The 23,219-nt window shown below is 34.0% G+C and overlaps 1 protein-coding gene across 1 annotated transcript; it reads left to right on the top strand.

Moving 5' to 3' along the window:
* Positions 1–3,393: 3,393 nt before the first annotated feature.
* LOC106159999 (uncharacterized) lies at positions 3,394–20,974 on the top strand. The gene is made up of 3 exons (XM_087010709.1): positions 3,394–5,424; positions 6,134–6,275; positions 20,382–20,974. The coding sequence occupies exons 1-3, from the start codon at positions 3,486–3,488 to the stop codon at positions 20,395–20,397; spliced, it is 2,097 nt and encodes a 698-aa protein (XP_086866835.1). The 5' UTR covers positions 3,394–3,485; the 3' UTR covers positions 20,398–20,974.
* The last annotated feature ends 2,245 nt before the right edge of the window (positions 20,975–23,219 follow it).

The raw sequence follows: 23,219 nt of genomic DNA, 5'->3' as shown, positions 1-23,219 counted from the left end.
ATGGTCTTTAGAAATGGGGGTAAGTTATGGGCTGAAGAGAAATGGAAATATAACGGTGTTGTCTTAGAACGGGTGAATCAATTAAGTTATCTCGGATTACTTTTTAATTTTAATGGAAAGTTTTGTCAAACCCAAAAACATATAGCAGAACAGGGTAAAAAAGCATTATTTGCTATTAGCAGCATGTTAAAAAACCATAACTTTAATGTGTCCACCAGGTGTGCAGTCTTTGATACGTACGTTGGTAGTATTTTAAATTACGCATCAGAAATATGGGGATTCAATAAGGCAAAGGATATAAGAAAGGTACATGCTGATTTTTTGAAAAGAATGCTGGGTGTTAAAAGAAACACTAGTAATAACTTAGTATATTATGAAACTGGACGATATCCACTTATTTTTTAGTAGAAAACTAAGAATTTTTAAATATTGGCTGAAAATCCGCTCTTCAAAAAACTGTATTATACAAACATGCTATAAAGATATCCTTAACGATAATTTGTGTATACGTATATGTGTATACGGAAGGACCTTGAATTAATGGGTATGTCATTTATTTTTTATGAAAACATGTCGGATGTGTGTATACTGTCTTTGATAGAACAAATATTGAAGGATCATTTTAGACAAGTACTGACAGGAGAAATATTCACAGCCAGTAAAGGGCTTCTGTATCAACACCTTGTTGATAATTTCACAGTGCAATTTTATTTGAACAAGCCAATTTCACAGAAAAGTAAGGAACTTATCGCAAAATTTAGGCTTTCATCACATAATCTAGCTGTAGAGACTGGCCGATACACAGACACAAACAAGAAATTAAGAATCTGTAAGTTATGCAATTTAAACGACGTAGAGGATGAATTTCATTTTATTCTTAAATGCCCTCACTACAACACGATTAGGCAGAAATATATTAAGAAATTTTATTATACAAAACCAAGTGTCTTTAAATTAATTAAATTATTATCACTTAACAATGTATCGCAATTAAACAATTTGAGAAAATACCTGAAATGTGCATCGGAACTAAGATTAATGTCAATCTGATGAATTATTATTATTATAAGTATTCGTATTATTATTATTGTTTGTATCAGTAGTAGTTGTTGTAGTCATGGTAGTTGATTAGATATAACTTTATATTGTCACTGTTTTATATTCTGATGAGCCGTAGGGCTTAAAGGTTTAATAAATTGAATTGAATTGAATTGACTGAGTGCCCAGGTCAGTTTCGTTAAATACACTTTACAAATTTGAAGAACGTTTTCGCTAGTCCTCGAATTGACATTCTAATGTTTACTACTTGATAAAACTACATTTTGAATTGAAAGACACTGTGCAATGTATAACAGAGCATATTTGGAGTATTTTCTATAAATGAAGACAAAATCTTTGCCAGTAGAGCACGTGACATGTTGTTTGTACATGTAGCAGTAGATTTGCTAACTTCTGCAGTTTTCAGATACATGTATATAAATATAAATTGTACATAATTGTAAACAGAAAATAAACGGCCTTCACGTTTTTGGGTTACGTTTATACTGGGACACCCTGTATTTCAATTTGTATCAACCGAAAACAATTTTAACTTCGGGGTCTGCGAGATAAGAGAGTAAAATATCTTCCTTTTAATGGAAAAAGAATTGACTAAAAAAAAGAGAGTGTCCCTGCAAACACGTGTAGATTGTAACTGTGACATTTCGTCTGACATAAACATACAAATGTGGATTTTTTGTTATATTAATTGCAATTAATGATAAATATTTTGTTTTCTACTAGAATATTTTTGTGTCCTACCTATATGTATCACTACATATTTAAGATACTTATCCAAACACCCCGTTAACCCCGGCCTTAAAGAGACAAATTCCATTCCTGTGCAAAAGAGCGCGATGATTTAAGTAGTTAAATATTCATGTATGTATGTATGTATGTATGTGTATGGAAGAGCATGTATGGAAGATCATAAACCAGATCATTTATTATACCAAAAGTTATAGAATATTCACATTCCCCAAGACACCCTCAGAATTTTTATATGATTTATCTTATGTTCTAATTATTGAATTCCTATTTTATGTTATTGAACTATTTTAAAGAGCAGATTGATTTCATAACTTATTCAGTTAAATCTTCTTTATGTTGTTAGTGGATAATGTCATAATGTGTTTTAGTTACTTTTATCACTCTTCTATAGTGCATGTAAAATCTAACTTTTATTTGCAAGAATAAATATCATAATTATAACATTATGCTGGCCTGTGAGTGGCCAATCTTGTCTGTTGTCGGTGCCATGTTATATGTTGTTTTATATGTCTTAAATAAATGTATTTTGAAGCCACAATCACTTTGTGTGAGATTATCAAGAATTGCTAACCGTACATATTAATTAAGGGATTCAAGAAAATGACAGCGAAAGGATGACAAATTGAAAAAATATTTGAACGCGCTAGGTGGCTGGATGCGATGTGGTCGCAGGTATTAGGACCCCCCCCCCCCCCCCGGAAAATCCTCCCCCCCTGGCTATTACCCCCTTAACAACCGATCCCCGGACAATCCCCCCTGTAATGAATATAATTATAAAAATGAACAATGTGACACTGAGAAAAATTATAAATGCCTCCCTTAGATCAAAATGTTCACCAGGTAGAGATAGGGATAACAGATAATCTCATTTATCCAGGTATCCCTTTGATGAACTTACTGTCACTCATTGTTGTTTCAACCTCCCCCCTCCCCCCGTTAATCATGTTGCTAGCCTTAATGAAGGCACATCTCCAGGTAGAAGTGGGGTAATCAGATAGTCTCATTTATCCAGGTATCCCTTTGATGAGCTGTCAGTTTTAATTGTTTCTTCACTATCCCCTAAAATCTCCACAGACAAATTATTTTTTAAAGGACGTCTTTTCCAAGTAAAAGAGACATTTTTGTCAATCAATAATGCCTTTACAAAATTATTTTGTACCAGAGCCAGCTGAGTGATGACATCAATTTGATATACTTTCTAGCATAGGCCAGCTAAGAGAATATTCAAAAAAAAAAAAAAAACTTTTCAGAAAAAAACAGGGAATAACTTTGAATGCTGGGATGTGTTCATTAACCATTAGTAAGACTTGAAAAATTGTTGTTTACCCCAGTAAATTCATTTTTTGGCCAAAATGAACAGTTATTATCCCTCTAAGTTTTTAAAAGAACCCGTGCCCTTAATTATAGCCAGAGCAGATGCTTGAGAAAAGGTAGCATGATATAAAAAATACCGGTTTTGGCTGTTCACGTGAAAATTGCGTTGAAAGGGGTGTTTATTCTCTAGTATGAGGTTCCGCTTTTTATGTCAATTTTTCCTCGTAGCCTGAGATGCCGTCTTCCGCCATTTTGTGACCTGACCTACCGTTTCTACAAATGGGAGCTTGCCTCAACTGCCTCGTGGTCGAGGTGGAGGCCATGGACGTGTTCAGTACTGGGAACATTTTAATCATGTAATCATGTTTTATTCGGCACTGAGATATGTCTACCGAAGTTGTAGTCGACACAGTTTTGTTGGTAGAATAACTCAGTGTTTGGCACAACCCTCACAATGCCATCAATCGCTGCGATTTACATGTGCCGTCTCTCAACTCCGAAGGCGAAGCTTTCACAAGATGTGGGGTTGGACGATGGGGAAAGTTACCACTGGGACTGAGCTGTCATACTCTACAAAAAAACTCACGGAAAATGAATATAACGTCATCATCAGACGCAACCAAGATCGTTTCGAAAGAGAGGCGAATGAGGACCTTTTGCAAGATGGAAGGAGCGAAGCGGAGATTATTAGTGATTACGAGAACGGAGCTAGTAATGCCGAAAAAGACCTTGGCGGAGTGCTACGGTATATATATGCAGTCGTTAGTCTTAAATGTTCGAGGGATTCACCAAAATATCAAAACACTCATCTTCTACAAGATGACAGGTTATCATCAGCCCTGCTAACCATCCTCGACAAAGGTTTGATGGAGGGAAGTGTTCCACGTCAGTTAATCGGATTGTTGGTAGTTGGGGTTTTAATTCAGCCATCTCCAGAAATCCTTCAGTTTTATAAAGAACTGGAGAGACACATGTCACAGTTATGGTCCGAATGGCATGTTAAGTCTAGGGTAGAGGCCTGCCACCGATGGTTACATCTGTCTTTACTACACAAGCAGAAGTACTTTGAAGAGCAGATAAGGATTTTCTTGAAGCACTTGATGAGTGAGGCAGAGCAAGAGAGGAAAGAACTTGGAGGCAAAGAAATTCACTGGCTTGTTAGTGTTCTACAATCTGCAATATACTATTCTTGTGAACTGGGTGGAAAATGGGTGGATGCAAATGATGTAAGACATTTTTTACAGGAGCTGAAATTCGACAGTGAATTCTCTGAGCCGAGAGAAGTGTACAGGTATGTCAGCCTCTGTAAAAGTGTTGAATATTTGGTGCCCTCTGACATTTTATGGAAGGGGTTGGAGATTCTGCTTCGTGATGGAACTGAAGAATACAAGATACGTGCATTTCTGTGCATTAAATGGATGTTGGGCATAGCCCAAAAGCAGAAGTTGAATAAAGGTTTCATGGATGTACAATATGTTACAGAACTTGCTGAGATATTTAAGAAGCACGCATCTTTGTTGCCATTGAGAAATCAAATTGGTATTACATGGCAATTTGGTATAATGTATTATTCTGATCATGAAATGCTGTTGAAAGTTGCTGAGAACTTTGTGGCTAATGCACAAGATATCGATGGGGACGGTGGTCATAGTTTAGTTCATGCTTACCTACTAATGGATTGCAATACAAATATTGCTTTTTTAAAAAAAGTGGTTGATTTAGTGCAAAACCAAGGGAGAAATATCCCCCCTTTCAAATTGCTTTCCATTACTTGTGATTTGATGCGCCATCATGGCTATTATGAAGTCTTCAGTAGAATACTTAATAGTTGTTTCCAGTCTGGTCTGATGAAGGAGGAATCATTAAATGTCATGAAGACAAAAGGGTGTATAAATATTGTGGAGTTGTGTGGAAGGTTAGAAATAGAGCAAATTGACAAGTATGTTAGGAAGATTCCACCAAGCCTTTACAAAGCAGATGGTATTCAATACTGTGCAGATAAATTGAAAAATATATGTCAGCATTCCTCAAAGAAGACTGTTTTAGAGGCTGTACAGATGATTCTTGGTGGTCCCCACATGGCAAGAGTCACACCAGTACTTCCCATATATCGTCCTATTGTGGAGTTCTGTTTGAATGAATTGAATGAGCCTGTAGACATGAAGCTGGTGCCCAGAGTCTTTGATGAAAATGGATTCCTCAAAATGGAAAACATGTCTGCCTTGCCAGAAAGATGGAGAAGAATAGCAGTGTGGATTCTTCATGATGAAGATTTCTTTATCAACAAGCCAATGTTAACTGGTGAGTTAAAAATGTGGTTGTTGTATGTAGAGACGGCTTTAGTAAGCCCACCCTGCTGCCATGAGTGGCTTTGGGTTATAACTAACACAAGCTTGACTTCAGTGTATTGAGCCTATTTCTCCTATATACTTGCTGGTTACCCACTGAGGGCCAGCTTATATAGCCATAACAACAATGGGGTACTGAGAATAACAATAGGGTACAAAGGACAACAATGATGTATCAATAGAGAGTAATGTAGACAACTGACGCTTGTATAATACACTTCTCATATAAATTCAACATATGTAAGTTGCAAGCTGTGCACCTGCCTTGTTGATTTCAATCAGCATTTATCAGTAATACCTAAAGATGTTATTTGACTATGGCTATGTACCTTTTTTGGTTTTTTGGTAATTTTTTATGGGGGGGGGGAATGAGTATTTTCTCTCTGTATGTATGTCAAATAAAAAGTACTATACTCCACTGCCTCACTAAATCTCAACATGCTGTGGTATATATTTCCCAGGTAACAGTATATTATTTCACGCTTCAAACAGAGGCCATCTTAATTTGAATGTGTTATATGTCTATGTGATAAAGTTTTGACATGAATAGGTTTTCTTTGTGTAAATATTAATTTTTCAGTGCATTTAGGCACACATTTCCTCTCAGTAAGACATTGAAATATGTTTTATGTTACATTGATTTGGTTTCCTTTATTCACCAGGTGAAGCAAAGGCTGACAAAAAATTCCTATATCAAGCAGGATACAGAGAGGTTCTCAAGGTGCCTTTTAGTATGGTGAAAGGGAAATCTGCATATTTGCACAAGTTTTTGAGCGTGGAATTGAAAAAAATCCCTCACATAAGGTAAGGAAGTAACACTATAATTTTTCTGAACAGAGTAATTCTTTAAAAATATTGTGAAAGAGGTCAAAGTAGACGTAACACTTTGTGATAGAATCTTATTGCTATTTGGGGGGGGGGGGGTGCTTACTGCCTGTTTTGCACGAAGTAGAATTTTTTGGCATAACTAAGCTAAGAATACAGAAATTGATAACTGACAATAAAAGTCATCCTTGTTTTGAGATCTGGGCCTTAAAACTATTTACCCAAAATTGTTCTATAAATTGAGTGTACTTCATCATCACTGGGTGCCATCCACTCATAGCAGGTTGGCTGTCATGGATCACCACATCTCTCAAATACTTGAACTATACTTTTTTTTGACCTGTTTATTCTTTTATGTTGTCCATTTATGTTGTTCTTGGTCTCCTTTTCAAACATTTCTTATTTACTAGTAGCTTTCTTTCCAGTAGCAATTGTTGCAAATGATCTTTTCAATGTCAAACCGGCAAAAAATTTGTAAAAATGGGAATTTTCTGCAAAAAAAAAAATTGTTTGTGCCTTTTTATGTACAGACACAGATGTGTCTGTACATATAGCCATCATCTGCGTCTGTCGTCGCTGTCGTTGCCGTCGTCGCCGTCGCCGTGCACTTTTACCGATAACACGATAAGTGGAAAACCATTTTACCTTTTGACTTGAAACTTACAGAATTGATGAATATTCATAATACGCAGGTCAAGTTCGAAAATCAGCATGATTGGGTCATTTTTAGGGAATTTATGCTGTTTTTTCACTTTTTTTAGCATATATGCAGCACCGATAACACGATAAGTGGAAAACCATTTTACCTTTTGACTTGAAACTTATAGAACTGATGAATATTCATAATACGCAGGTCAAGTTCGAAAATCAGCATGATTGGGTCATTTTTAGGGAATTTATGCTGTTTTTTCACTTTTTTCAGCATATATGCAGCACCGATAACACGATAAGTGGAAAGCCATTTTACCTTTTGGCTTGAAACTTACAGAACTGATGAATATTCATAATACGCAGGTCAAGTTTGAAAATCAGCTTGATCGGGCCATTTTTATGGAAGTTATGCTATTTTTTCATTTTTTTAGCATATATGCAACACTGATACACGATAAGTGAAAAACTGTTTTACCTTTTGGCTTGAAACTTACAGAACTGATGAATATTCATATTACATAGGCAAAGGTTGAAAATCAGCGTGATCGGACCAATTTTATGGAAGTTATGCTGTTTTTTTCACTTTTTTCAGCATGTATGCAATACCGCTAACGCATTTCAAGAAAAATCAATTGGCCAATTGTCTTGAAATTTACAGGGGAGATCAGTCTTACTGAAATACAGATGGAGTTTGAAAATGGTTCAGTTTTGGTGAAGTTATGCCTTTTTTTGTATATAAGTGGGTTTTTTTTTCCTTTGATTTAATTCTTAGGCATGTTAACAATCTTCTCTGTGAACTAATTAAATATGTAAAGGTGTTCTTTTGACATTTACTGCATCTTAACAATATTGTTAGTTGATTATATAAAAAAGATGGTTAATCTGTTATTGTGTATTATGTAACAAAGTGTCAAAAATGGAAATAATAATAAACTCATATCTTTACAGTTTGTCAGATTCAATCATTCACCATGTTCAGAATCTCAGAATGGAGCAAAATGGACATTTAAAATTGTTCTATTGATATTTTTCCTATGTCAGCAATTTTCTTAGTTGTTCATTTAAAAATGACAGTAAATTGATTATTTTGTTATATGAAAAAAATATGTTAAAAATGGAAAGAAAATCAATTCAATACAGTTATCTTTTGTTTGTTTACATTTTAGCATTTTGAAAGTGTGACTCTGAACTTCCATGGCCTTGAAGACATTTCCATGTCACATTTTCTGTAAATCCATGATACTTTTATTTTATTATTAAAAATTGATGGTCATTATGTTATATTGCATAAAAGTTGAAGAAAACCCTAATTTTGGAAATGGCTGCCGGAATGACCATTAAGGAAAAACCATGTTACTTATGATACTCAAACTTACTGAAAAGTTTCGTAAGACTGATGTGCAGTTTGTGTTGGAAAATCAGTGTGATTGTTTTCTGTTTTGGAAGCAATGTAGCTCTATAGAGTGCTATATGGGGCTACTGCGTATGGATGGTGGTAATTGCCCCTTGGGGTAGTCACAAGCTAAATTCAGAGCTATAAAATCATTTGCCTAATTGATTTCCAAGTGCCCATTAAATAAGATTACATAAAACACACGCTGAGACTTCCCAGTAAAGTCCCATAGGTTAAGCTCTCTTAACTGTGTCACATAATTAGGAATCTATGATAATTATGCAGGTAAATGTTGTTTAATATTGCAAATAAGTTAACAAAACAAAACAAAAATAAGTGAATAACAGTGTCTTATTATCCTCAAACACATTGGGGTTATTCATATCATGTTATTACAGCAAGATTAAAAGTTTGAATAGCAGCTTTAATGGGATATTTTTGTGTTTTCTTTTTAATTTTTTTTTTCAAACACTGGCATTTTCAGCTCCCATCCACCTGAAGCTCTTCACATTTTCTGTATTTCCACATAAGCATTGCATTGGTTTTTATGTCTTTAAACATTATGTAATATTATTTTATGCACTGTCATCATTATTTAGATATTGGGATTTTCATTATGTGAATTTGGTCCTGAAACTGTAATCTTATTGCAGGGGTGGATTGAGGCCATCTTCTGGGTCTTTCAGATTTTAAAGTTCACATTGATGGGTATCTCTTTTTTCTGTTGGAAGACCATCAAAAATGTAGGATGGATCAACAAAGATAATTTGGAATACTGTCAGAAAATATCTCTGGATCAGCTCCTGTTATTGACGATGTCACCTGTTGTGCATGATTAAATTTCAGTGTTGATTGACAGTGCTATTGTAGGCATCAAAATTGACAAAATGAACCATTTTCTGCATTTTTATTTTGTGTTTTTGTCTGTACATTTGACAGCTTTGCTGCCTTGTTTTCAGAAACTACACAGACCTAAGCCGTCATATTATAATGAAGAGTTACTCTTACGGTCTTTTTTCATTTTCTTAAGTTTGAGGTCAATCCGTGCATTTCTATGGGAGAAGCAGTCATTTGGTGCCAAAACTGAAAACTCTCTTACACCTATTTTGGAACTTATAATGCTAGAGACATCTTGTTTGTTGCATTTTGTAGAGCTTGTCAAGCCCAACACTGGAATTGATGTCAGTGTTTATGTACAGACACATTGACCTATTCTCTTCGAACTGATGAATATTCATAAATTCAGGTCAAATTTGAAAATCAGCATGATCTAACCATTTTTTTCTGTACAGACGGATGTGTCTGTACATATAGCCTTTGCTTATGCTGTCGTTGTCATCATCGTGCACTTTCATTATTACATAACAGTACTCTGAAGTGCCAAATAATAGTGCCTACTGGAATAATTGTGCCCCCTGAAAATTTTCAGAAATTAATAATAGTGCCTAGCCGAATAATTGTGCCCGTGTGGATATTCTTAATTGTGCTAGGGAAAATAAGATCGTGCCGGGTGGAAAATTTCCGGGAAAAAAATAATCGTGCCGGCACTATTATTAGGCACTTCAGAGTAAACTAATATGAAAACTGTTTTACCTTTAATCTTTAAGCTCATAGAACTGATGAATATTCATAAAAACACAAGTGAAATGCCAAAATCAGCCTGATCAGACCATTGTTCCATTTTTTTTCAGCATATTCTATCTACCCTTATTGGATAAAAAACGTGAAACTATCTTGTGTCGGAACTGATGAATATTCATAAAATACAGCTTAAGTTTGAAAGTCAGCCTGTTCCATACCATTTTTCAAAAAGTTATTCTGTTTTTTGGGTTTTTTTTTAGGATATTTAATCTATGGTTATACAATTAAAATGAAAACCATTTCAATTTTTGTCTTCAAACTTGCAGAACTGATGAGTATACATAAAATACAGGTCAAGTTTAAAAATCAGTCTGATCAGACCATTTCTCCAAAAGTTGTGCTGTTTTTTACTTTTTTCAGCATATTTTATCCACTATGAATTTGATTCTTAGGCATGTTAACAGTGTCATTATTGAACTAATTAGACAGTCATGTAAAAGTGTTCTTTTGGCATTTTCTGCACCTAAACAATTTTGGTAGTTGATTGTATAAAAATGATGGTTAACCTGTAACCTTGTATTGTGTAATATAGTGTCAGAAATGGAAATAAAGTCACATCAGTGTAGTTTCAATCTCTCACTATGTTCAGAATCTCAAAATGGTGCAAATTGGAAATTAAAAATTGTTCTATTGATATTTTCTCATCTCAGCAGTCTTTTATGTACAAACACAGATGTGTCTCTACATATAGCAGTTACCTGCGTCTGTCGTTGTCGTCGTCGCCATGCACTTTCACCGTTAACACGATTAGTGGAAAGCCATTTTACCTTTTCGCTTGAAACTTACAGAACTGATGAATATTCATAAAACGCGGGTCAAGCTAAAAAATCAGCATGATTGGACCATTTTGTGAAAAGTAAGGCTGTTTTTAAGCTTTTTTTTTTTTAGCGTGTATCCAACACCAATAACATGATAAGTGGAAAACTGTTTTACCGTTTAGCAAGAAACATTCAGCATTTCTTTACTTAAGCAGTATTTTTTTTTTTTTTTAATGTTTTTTTTTTTCACCCTCTCACACAGATTTCGGGGTCCCCAGAGGATGTCATCCATAAAAATAAAAAAGTGTGGCTTTATGTTCTTTCACCACGAATCGCGTTCGAAGAATTGACCAAACTTTTAAACCATCTTTAGGTAAAACAGTGATATGCCGCAGGCTGAATATAAACAGAAGTACCAATAACTGAGAAATCAAATTTACTGAGTTAATCAGGTGACCTCATTTCTATGCTACCAACGTTATTTTCAAAGAAAAAAGTTTGTCCGGAAACATTTGCCCTGCCGTGTTAACATATGCTTGGCAGCATGGACCACTCTCTTGATAGCTGTCTGTGTGTCGTGAGCAATAGACAATGCCAGAGCAAGTAATATCGGGAGCAGGGGGCTTCCCCATAGGGAATCACTCTATTCGTTTGAGAGAGATACTATGATTGGCTAGCTTACTTTGTCTGTGAATGTTATCATTTTTTATATCTTGCCTGATAAGTAAATGGAGGGGGAAAAAAAAAACGCTGTTAGTGAAGTATGTCAAATGATGACTGTAAATTCAAAATGGTGACACTTAAAAATCTTGCTGGTCCTTTGGACTGCCGAAGTACAATTTTTTACCATCTTGACAAGTTTTGGCTGGTCATCAGTGATCAGACCTACAGTTTCATCATGACTGAAATTACAGGAAAGAAACAGGACTTAAATACAGCTCTAGCTGGAAAACAAGTCTTATTGGTTGATTTTTCTGGCCATTGAATGAGATTACATTAGTAAACATACATTACACATATGTTGAGATTTCCCTGTAAACTCCCATATGTTTAGCTCTCTGCCAGATACAGTTTGTAAAAGTCTGAAATTAACAGTGTCACATAATTAGGAATCAGTGATAATTATGCAGGTAAATGTTGCTTGATATTGCATGTAATTTTACAAAAGAAAAAAATTATTTTGTGTAATGCTAACATAAATGCTATAGATGAATAACAGTGCCTTATTATCCTCATACTCACTGGGGTTATTCATATCGTGTTAATAAAACTAGATTAAAAGTTTGAATAGCAGCTTTATTGGAATATTGTTTGTTATGTTTTATTTTAATTTTTTTTTTCAAACACTGGCATCTTCAAGATGTGATCCCACCCACCCGAAGCTTTGTACATTTTCTGTATTTCCACATAAGCTATAATATTGGTGTTAATACCTTTAAACATTATACAAAATTATTTTATGCACTATCATTTTTCTCATTTTTCACAATATGTGAAACTGTAATCTTATTGACCATGTTACCTATTGTGCATGATTAAATTTTAGTGTTGATTGACTGTGCTGTTATAAACATTATTTATTAAATTGCATCAGATTTGACAAAATGACCTATTTTCTGCATCTTTATTTTCTGCTTTGTGTTTCTACATTTGACAGCTTTGCTGCCTTGTTTTTACTTCATATTTGCTGTGTGGCTATATTTACTAAGACTTGTGCCTGTACATTTGCCAGTTTTTCTGTCTCTTTTCTTAAGCCCCCTTTACATTGGGTGGCATCCTTTCTGCATTCTGTAGTACGGCCGCGTTTGAAATTTAAATAAATTACTGAGTACGTTCTGACAACTGGCTGATCATTGAGCATTCATTTTGCAACCATAGTGATGCTTGTGCCTCCTTTCTACAACCACAGCAATGTCAGTTTCTTGGTTGCACAAAGGAAGCAGAAAGGACGCTGTCCAGTGTAAAGGGTTTTAGGTACAATATTTTCAAAATTAACATTTTTCAGCTCTTTGTGGAGTTAGATAATTATGTACAGACACAGATGTGTCTGTACATATAGCCATCATCTGCATCTGTCGTCGCCGTCGTTGCCGTCATCGCCGTCGTCGCCGTGCACTTTTACCGATAACACGACAAGTGGAAAACCATTTTACCTTTTGACTTGAAACTTGCAGAACTGATGAATATTCATAATACGCAGGTCAAGTTCGAAAATCAGCATGATCGGGTCACTTTTAGGGAATTTATGCTGTTTTTATGTACAGCCATCATCTGCGTCTGTCGTCGCCGTCGTCGCCGTCGCCGTGCACTTTTACAGATAACACGATAAGTGGAAAGCCATTTTGCCTTTTGATTTGAAACTTGCAGAACTGATGAATATTCATAATACGCAGGTCAAGTTCGAAAATCAGCATGATCGGGTCACTCTTAGGGAATTTATGCTGTTTTTTCACTTTTTTCAACATATATGCAGCACCGATAACACGATAAATGGAAAACCATTGTACCTTTTGACTTGAAACTTACAGAACTGATGAATATTCATAATATGCAGGTCAAGTTCGAAAATCGGCATGATTGGGCCATTTTTAGGGAATTTATGCTGTTTTTTCACTTTTTCAGCATATATGCAGCACAGATAACACAGTAAGTGGAAAACCATTTTACCTTTTGGCTTGAAACTTACAGAACTGATGAAAATTCTTAATACGCAGGTCAAGTTCGAAAATCAGCATGATTGGGCCATTTTTAGGGAATTTATGCTGTTTTTTCACTTTTCAATATAAATGCAACACTGATAACACAATATAAGAAAAACGGATTGGCCAATTGGCATTATATTCACAGGAGTGGTTAATCTGACTAAAACGCAGGTTGAGTTCGAAAATCAGCGTAATCGGGCCATTATTTTAGAAGTTATACTGTTTTTTCACATGTCTTCAGATTCAATTATTAGGCATGTTAACAGTCTCATTATTGAACTAATAAGATGCCTAAAAGTGTTTGTTTGATATTTCCTGCATCTTTACAACATTGTTAGTTGATTATGTAAAAAACATGGTAAACTTGTTTTCATGTATTGTGTAATAAAGTGTCAAAAATGGAAATAAACTCATATCATTGCAGTTTGTCAGATTCAATCATCCACTATGTTCAGAATCTCAGAATGGAGGAAATTGGACATTTAACACTGTTCTATTGATAGTTTTCCCATCTCATCAATTTTCTTAGTTGGTCATATAAAAATGGCAGTAAAATGTTTATTTTGTTTTATGTTAAAAAAGTGTTAAAAATGGAAATAAACCCATTTCAGGACAGTGCTGTCTTGTTTACATTTTGGCATTTTTATGTACAGACACAGATGTGTCTGTACATATAGCCGTCATCTGCATCTGTCGTCGCCGTCGCTGTCGTCGCCATCACCATGCACTTTTACCGATAACACGATAAATGGAAAACTGTTTTTTCTTTTGGTATGAAACTTACAGAACTGATGAATATTCATAATACGCAGGTCAAGTTCGAAAATCAGCATGATCGGGTCACTTTTAGGGAATTTATGCTGTTTTTTCACTTTTTTCAGCATATATGCAGCACCGATAACACGATTGAAAAACCATTTTACCTTTTGGCTTGAAAGTTACAGAACTGATGAATATTCATAATACGTAGGTCAAGTTCGAAAATCAGCATGATCGGGTCATTTTTAGGGAGTTTATGCTGTTTTTTCACTTTTTTCAGCATATACGCAACCCCGATAACACGATAAGTGGAAAACCATTCTACCTTTTGGCTTGAAACTTACAAAACTGATTAATATTCATAATACACAGGTCAAGTTCGAAAATCAGCATGATTGGGTCATTTTTAGGGAATTTATGCTGTTTTTTCACTTTTTTTCAGCATATATGCAGCACCGATAACACCATAAGTGGAAAACCAATTTACCTTTTGGCTTGAAACTTGCAGAACTGATAAATATTCATAATACGCAAGTCAAGTCGAAAATCATGATTCGATTATTGTTAGGGAATTGTTAGGGAATTTATGCTGTTTTTTCACTTTTTTTCAGCATATATGCAGCACTGATAACACAATAAGTGGAAAACTGTTTTTTCATTTGGCTTGAAACTTACAGAACTAATGAATATTCATAATACGCAGGTCAAGTTTGAAAATCAGCAAGATCGGGCAATTTTTATGGAAGTTATCCTGTTTTTTTTTTTTTTTTTTTTTTTTTTTTTTCAATTTTTTCAGCACTTTTATTACACCGATAACATGATAAGTGTAAAAATGTTTTTCCTTTCCTTGGATTGAAATTAACAGAACTGGTGAATATTTATAATACGCAGGTCAAGTTTGAAAATTGGCATGATTGGACTATTTTTACAAAAGTAATGCTGTTTTTTTCCCTTTATTCAGCATACATGCAACACTGATAACGCATTTTAAGGAAAACCAATCAGCCTTATGTCTTGCAACTCACAGGAGTGATCAATCTGACCAGTATACAGATCAAGTTTGAAAATAAGCTTGATCAGTTAAGTTTTGATGAAGTTATTAGCCTTTTTGTATATAAGTGGTTTTTCTTCAGATTTAATTCTTAAGCATGTTAACAGTCTCATAACGGTACTAATTAGATATGTTAAAGTGTTGTTTTAACATTTTCTGCTTCTTAACAATATTGTTAGTTGATTACATAAAAATGACGGTAAACCTATTATCCTGCATTGTGTAATAAAGTATCAAAAATGGAAAGGAACTCATCATTGCAGTTCGTCAGATTCAATCATTCACTATGTTCAGAATCTCCAAATGGAGCTAATTGGACATTATAAATTGTTCTATGGATATTTTTCCTATGTCAACAATTTTCCTAGTTGATCATTTAAAAATGACAGTTAATTGATGATGGTTTTATGTAAAAAAGGTGTTGAAAATGGAAAGAAAATCATTTCAGTACAGTTATCTCTTGTTAACATTTTGGCATTTTGAAAGTGTGACCCTAACTTCCATGTCCTTGGAGACCTTTCCATATCACATTTTCTGAATATCCATGATACTTTTATTTTTTTATAAAAAATTTGATGGTCATTATGCTGTTAAGTATTATGTTATATTGCATGAAAGTTAAAAAAAACCCTATTTTGGACACTGCTGCCAGGATAGCGATTAAGGGAAAACCATGTTACTTATGATAATCAACCTTACTGAAAAGACTGAAGTGCAGCTTGTGTTGGAAAACCATCGTAATTGTTTTCTGTTTTGAAAGCAATGCAGTACAGTGCTATTTGGTGCAATAAATGTATATGGATAGTAGGCAGTTAATTCAGGGTTATAAAATAATTTGCTTAATTGATTTTCAAGTTATTTCAGGGTTATAAAATAATTTGCTTAATTAATTTTCAAGTGGGTATTAAATGAGATTACATAAACACACATTGAGATTTCATTGTAAAGTCCCATCGGTTTAGCTTTCTTAACTGTGTCACATAATTAGGAATCGATGATTATTATGCAGGTAAATGTTATTTAATATGGAAAATAAGTTTACAAAAAAAATTTTGTGTAACGCTTACATTAATGCTAAAGATGAATAACAGTGCCTTATTATTCTCAAACTCAATAGGGTTATTCATATCATGTTAGTAATTGTACAGCTAGATTAAAAGTTTGAATAGCAGCTTTATTGGTATTTTTTGTTATGTTTTATTTTACATTTTCTTTTAATTTTTTTTATGCTGTTTTTTCACTTTTTTCAACATATGCAATATTAATAACACAATATAAGAAAAACAGCTTAGCCAATTGTCATTATACTCACAGGAGTGGTCAATCTCACAAAAATGCAGGTTGAGTTCGAAAATCAGCGTTATCAGGCCATTATTTTAGAAGTTGTACTGTTTTTTCAAATTTCCTCAGATTCAATTCTTAGGCATGTTAACAGTCTCATTATTGAACTAATAAGATACGTAAAAGTGTTTGTTTGATATTTCCTGCATCTTTACAACATTGTTAGTTGATTATGTAAAAATGATGGTAAACTTGTTATCATGTATTGTGTAATCAAGTGTCCAAAACGGAAATAAACTCATATCATTGCAGTTTGTCAGATTCAATCATCCACATCTGCCATGATGACCATGATGGGAAAACCGTGTTACTTATGATTGTCAAACTTTCAAAAAAGAAACACAGGACTAAAATGCAGCCCAAGTTGGAAAAGCAGTCTAATGGGCTTCTTTTTCTGGAAGTTATACATTTTAGTGAAATATTCATTATCTTTTTGGCATATTCATTGTGGGACTGGGAGCTCCCATGGACATGAAGCCGGATGGTAAACAAATTTTCTACATGTTCATGCTATTTATAGTCAATAATCAAAAATTGGTGATAATTATTCTATAATTTATTATGTAATGTTACATCAAAATTGACAATAATCTTTTTGCACTGCTACTGCAAACATTATGAAAAGAAAACTGTGTTATTTATTATTATATTTAACTTACGAGTATGATTTTTAGGATTGGCATGCAGTTCAAATTAGAAAGCCAGGTCAATTGGGTTATCATTTATTATTGAATTTAATGCAATTTTGTGTGAAATTTCATTTTTCTCATTCTGGCACTTTCTAAGTATAAACTTGAACTCTGATGGGCCTGAAGCCTTATGCTTTTACTTTCGTCGGTGTTACCTGTTGTGCAAAATTAAAATTTGATGTTGACTGTGCAGTTAAACAAAATGTATTATTGCATCAGAAGTGGTAGTCTCCTATTTTGTGCATTATTGTTTTGTGCTCTTCTTAAGTTGTGACTTATGGGCCTAAAAGACCTTTGAGAGGGTCAACCTATAAATTTCCCTTGGGTATCACTTCGCTAATTTCAGTTATAAAGTAATTTGCCTAATTGATAGGCTACATAAAGCACACTTGTGATTTGAGATTACATAAAGCACACTTGTTGATATTTCCCTGTAAACTCCCATAGGTTAAGCTCTCTGCTAGATTAATAATAAGGAAGCAGTGATAATTATGCAGGTAAATTTTGTTTAATATTGCAAATAAGTTTTATATGTATATAAAAATTTGCTGAAATTTTCAGGAACTGTCAGAAGTGGGCCAAAGAGGACAAAAATCAATAATAATCAACAATTGCTACCTTGGCAGAGGTCCGCACTCTCGGAGTGCTTTTCTAGTTTTGTTATGTTTTCCTTTATAATTTTTTCTCAAACACTTGCATTTAAGACTTTTAACTCTCATCCGCCTGAGACTCTGACATTTCTGTATTTCCACGTAAGCAGTTGTATTGTTTTTTATGTCTTTAAACATTATGTTACTCATCATTTTTCAAATATTGAGACTTACATCATGTGAATTTGAACTCTCATGGTCCTGAAACTGTAATCTTATTGAAAGGGTAGATTGAGACCATCTTCTGGGACTTCCGGAAGACAGTCAGGTTATTAAGTTTATATTGCCTGGTATCTATTTTTTCTTCTGTTGGAAGACCATCAAAATGGAGGATGGATCAAAATAGATACTTTGGAATACTGTCAGAGAATATCTCTGGGTCCGCTCATGTTATTGACCATTTTACTTGTTGTGCATGATTATAAAATTCAGTGTTGACTGATAGTGCTATTATAAGCATTATTTATTATTGCATCAAAATTAACAAAATGACCTTTTTTGCATCTTTATTTTCTGTTTTTTGTCTGTACATTTGACAGCTTTGCTGCCTTGTTTCACTTTTTTCAGCATATATGCAGCACCAATAACACGATAAGTGGAAAACCATTTTACCTTTTGACTTGAAACTTACAGAACTGATGAATATTCATAATACGCAGGTCAAGTTCGAAAATCAGCATGTTGGGTCACTTTTAGGGAATTTATGCTGTTTTTTCACTTTTTTCAGCATATATGCAGCACCGATTACACGATAAGTGGAAAACCATTTTACCTTTTGACTTGAAACTTACAGAACTGATGAATATTCATAATACGCAGGTCGAGTTCGAAAATCAGCATGATTGGGTCACTTTTAGGGAATTTATGCTGTTTTTTCACTTTTTTCAGCATATATGCAGCACCGATAACACGATAAGTAGAAAACCATTTTACCTTTTGGCTTGAAACTTACAGAACTGATAAATATTCATAATACGCAGGTCAAGTTCGAAAATCAGCATGATCGGGTCACTTTTAGGGAATTTATGCTGTTTTTTCACTATTTTCAATATAAATGCAACACTGATAACACAATATAAGACAAACGGATTGGCCAATTGTAATTATACTCACAGGAGTGGTCAATCTTACTAAAACGCAGGATGAGTTCAAAAATCAGCGTAATCGGGCCATTATTTTAGAAGTTATACTGTTTTTTCACATGTCTTCAGATTCAATTATTAGGCATGTTAACAGTCTCATTATTTAACTAATAAGATGCCTAAAAGTGTTTGTTTGATATTTCCTGCATCTTTACAACATTGTTAGTTGATTATGTAAAAAACATGGTAAACTTGTTTTCATGTATTGTGTAATAAAGTGTCAAAAATGGAAATAAACTCATATCATTGCAGTTTGTCAGATTCAATCATCCACTATGTTCAGAATCTCAGAATGGAGGAAATTGGACATTTAACACTGTTCTATTGATAGTTTTCCCATCTCATCAATTTTCTTAGTTGGTCATATAAAAATGGCAGTAAAATGTTTATTTTAATGTTAAAAAAGTGTTAAAAATGGAAAGAAACCCATTTCAGAACAGTGCTGTCTTGTTTACATTTTGGCATTTTCAAGGTGTGACTTTGAAGTTCCATGGGCCTGAAGACCTTTGCTAGTCACATTTTCTGAATATCTGTGATACAAATATTTTATAATTAAAAATTGATGGTCATTAAGCTGTTAAACATTATGTAATATTGCATCAAAATTTGAAGAAACCCCTATTTTGGGCACTGCTTCCATGATGACCATTTAAGGAAAATCATGTCACTTACTGTTCTCAAACTTACAGGAAAGAAACCTGGGACTAAAATACAGCTTCAGTAGGCAATGCAGTCTGTTTGGTATTTTTTTTTTCTTTTTTTTTTTTTTTTTTTTTGGCAGTTAAACAGTTTTTTGTGAAAATTTAATTTTTCACATATTGGCATTTACAAGGTGTGACTTTAAAGTTCCATGATCCTGAAGACTTTTGCTTGTCACATTTTCTGAATGTCCATGTTACTAATATTTTATTAATAACATTTGATTGTCATCATGCTGTTCAACATTATGTAATGTTGCATCAAAATTTGAAGAAACCCCTATTTTGGGCACTGCTCCTATGATGACCATTTAAGGGAAATCATGTCACTTACTGTTCTCAAACTTACAGGAAAGAAACATGGGTCTAACATACAGCTTCAATAGGCAATGCAGTCTGTTTGGTAAATTTTTCTGGCAATTTAACAGTTTTTTGTGAAAATTTAATTTTTCACTTATTTGCATCTTTATTTTCTGTTTTTTGTCTGTACATTTGACAGCTTTGCTGCCTTGTTTTTATAATAAGGTGATAAGCATTTTTGCTGTAGAATACCGCATGGCTGTAGTGTTTCATCATGAAATATTGAAGTTTTTCATTTGCTTTTTTACAGGTTACCCAATAATTAGGAGACCTTTGGAGTGCTTCCTGACAGCATTGAAGAGGATTTGATAATTCTCCGCTGACAAAAAAAAAGAAAGGGGCCAATGAATGTTGAACAATAATCTGAAACCAAGTTCACATGCATGGTTGAAAATCTTCACATTTGTAAACTAGGCCTTTTTATTCTTGGTCTTGCTAGTAATATAAAAAAGGGCATATCATAATAGTGCATATGCATGGTTGAAAATCTTCACATGTGACTTTAAAAAATAATGAATTCTGTTTTCTTATATTGTCTTTGAGCACTGACATAGTGACTGACATTTGGTGTGAAGACAGTGTTAAAGCTACAGTATTGGGGCACATTAAGATTGTTTAAGAGGTGTGCAGGGGTGTCTTAATCACCCCCTTCCAGGTTGGTCCTGTAATCACAGTAATATGGAAATTGAAAATGAGGCAAATGCTTACAGAAGGGAAAATGTTTATGGTGAATTATGTTGAATGTTCTGATGTTAGATTTGTTATTTCACTAATTGAATTGTTAGAGGTGTAAAGCATTGTACATATTTTTATGTTGTCTGGAAATAAAAGATGTTAAAAATATTATTAGAAATATTTAATTCCATCACATGATGACTGCCCTATAATGATGACTGCCCTATAATGCATATTCATCAGAGTTGTATAAAGTTGCTCAAATTCAGCAAATATAACAATATAAAAACCATTTTCAAGCTAAAAGTATCTTGAAAAGGTAAACTAAGTAGTTGTTAACATTCCGTCTCTTTTACCCACAGTACACTCAAAATTCTCTGTGCACCAAAAAACTGCGTCTCAGCTTTCTTTGTTTCACTACATGTAGAAACATCAGATCAAATATGATGGGAAATCATTTTCCAAACAGTAAACCTAAAGATGTACTAAGAAAATGAAATGACCCAAATTAAATAAAGTGTGAAATGGGTTACGAATAATTATCAAAACTAAACAAACTTTTGCAGATTAGTGTGATTTCGGAGGAGATGAAGGTCCTGGAATCAAGATGAAGACAAATGACTTAGGCTCTATTCCCATAGATTTAGATCGATCTATCCCCGCGGGGAGTCTCACTAGATTACTTTCAGATAATCCGACTTAAATGTCCGTCCCGCCTACTACAAGCTGTAAGAGGGTAATTAACTTTCGTGTCTGCCCGGCTGACAGCTATTTAGCGTGAACCCCCAGGGAGTTAGGTCGATCTAAAGTAGGTCGATCTAATCTATGGAAATGGGGTGTTAGACCTCATTCACATCGAGTAGAGCCATGGCTCTACAAAGCCACAAACTAAATATGGCAGACATATATGAAAGGAAAACCGCCTAATCTTTTAATAGTCTCTCCGCCTCTCACACGGCTTATTAATATTATTATTATGATGATGATGATGATGCCAGAATATTAGTTGACAACAGCTCAGCATTCTTTATGGTTAACTGATACAGAATGTTGCCAGTGTTAGATGGACTGATGCGTTCACTTGATAACAACTTAAAATATTAAAATTGTGCTGACACATTAGTGACTTGTAGATAGTAGGTCAAAAAAACAAGGGATCAGTGAGAAAACATTTACTTTTTTAGACAAAACGTATACTAATATATCTTGTTAAGTAGGTAATTCCCTTTTTTTTTTTTTTTTTTTTGTAGATTTTAAACTCACCATTTGACTTGCCTAGTTGTTTCTTTAATAGCTGTATATGAACCGTCTTTGATGTCTGGTTTAATCAAACATTCATTATCCTGAATAAGCAGAAAGAGGTTTCTTTTTCAACTGTTTATTCTGTCTCTAAGTCACTGAATATATAAATTTGATACATTACAAAACTTTGAAATGCTTTAAATGGTTTTCATCTAGTAGACTCAGAGTTCCTGAATGAAACACTTGCGTATCCAAATTTGCAAATTTTAACATTTAAAGAGAGGAGATATGGATATTTTGGTGTAATGGCATGTATTTGACTAAGGGACCAGCCAGTTACTCCCTGTGCTGCCAGTAATTACGCTGCGGGGTATTCAGGGCACAGACCGTGATCACAAGATACCGCGAATAGAAAATAGATTTTTAGGAAATAGACTTTCCATGTGACGCTCCCTAAGTACAATTCTTTTCTTATTGATGATCTATAATAGCCATTATGTCTGATGAATATTGAATCCACAATGTACCCAGTATGTTTGAGAGCAATAATAATTGTTAAACACAAATTGTTAAATTCAAATGTATGAGTTTTAAAATTAGATTGTTCTTAAATTGATTGTCCAAAAATATCTCAGTTATGACTCTGTAATAGTTTTCTTTTTCTGTCATCTGAACATATCATTTTGAGTTGTAGAAAGGATTTTTCATAATTGTTGTGATGACACCTGGCGTGGTCCTTTTTATGCCAGTAAGTATTTCATAGACATCATGAACTCCCATGGGCCTGAAGCCTTATGTTTGTTACACATTTTACTTACATTGGTATTACCTGTTGAGCATAATTAGAATTTGATGTTGAATTTGCAGTTTAACATAATGTACTTTTGCATCAGAATTGACAGTAGCCTATTTTGTTATTTCCTGCTTTTTGTCTGTATATTTGACAGCTTTGCTGCCTTGTTATGAGTAAAGAATACCTGAGACCAGGATTGCAGGATTTTCTGTATGATTCCACTATCTTTCTGATTGACTCTCACAGCTAAATTTTATTTAAAATGTAGTGTTCTTTACATAATCGAATTTAAGTGAAGTCCGATGCATTTGATTATTAGAGTAAAGATTTTTGTTAGGTCATTTCTAAAAAGTCCAGTGTAGGGTGTTTTGTGTTTAC

Source organism: Lingula anatina, chromosome 4 (assembly GCF_051362555.1).
Source record: "Lingula anatina isolate TDL-2025a chromosome 4, LinAna3.0, whole genome shotgun sequence".
Lineage (NCBI taxonomy): Eukaryota > Metazoa > Brachiopoda > Lingulata > Lingulida > Lingulidae > Lingula > Lingula anatina.
The sequence above is the reverse complement of the archived record's forward strand: the minus strand, read 5'-3'. Positions and strand labels throughout refer to the sequence as shown.

Coding starts and splice junctions, on each gene's coding strand:
- LOC106159999 (XM_087010709.1), top strand. CDS start 3,486: ATGTTTTATTCGGCACTGAGATATGTCTACCGAAGTTGTAGTCGACAC. Junction 5,425..6,133: donor CAACAAGCCAATGTTAACTG/GTGAGTTAAAAA, acceptor TTTATTCACCAG/GTGAAGCAAAGGCTGACAAA.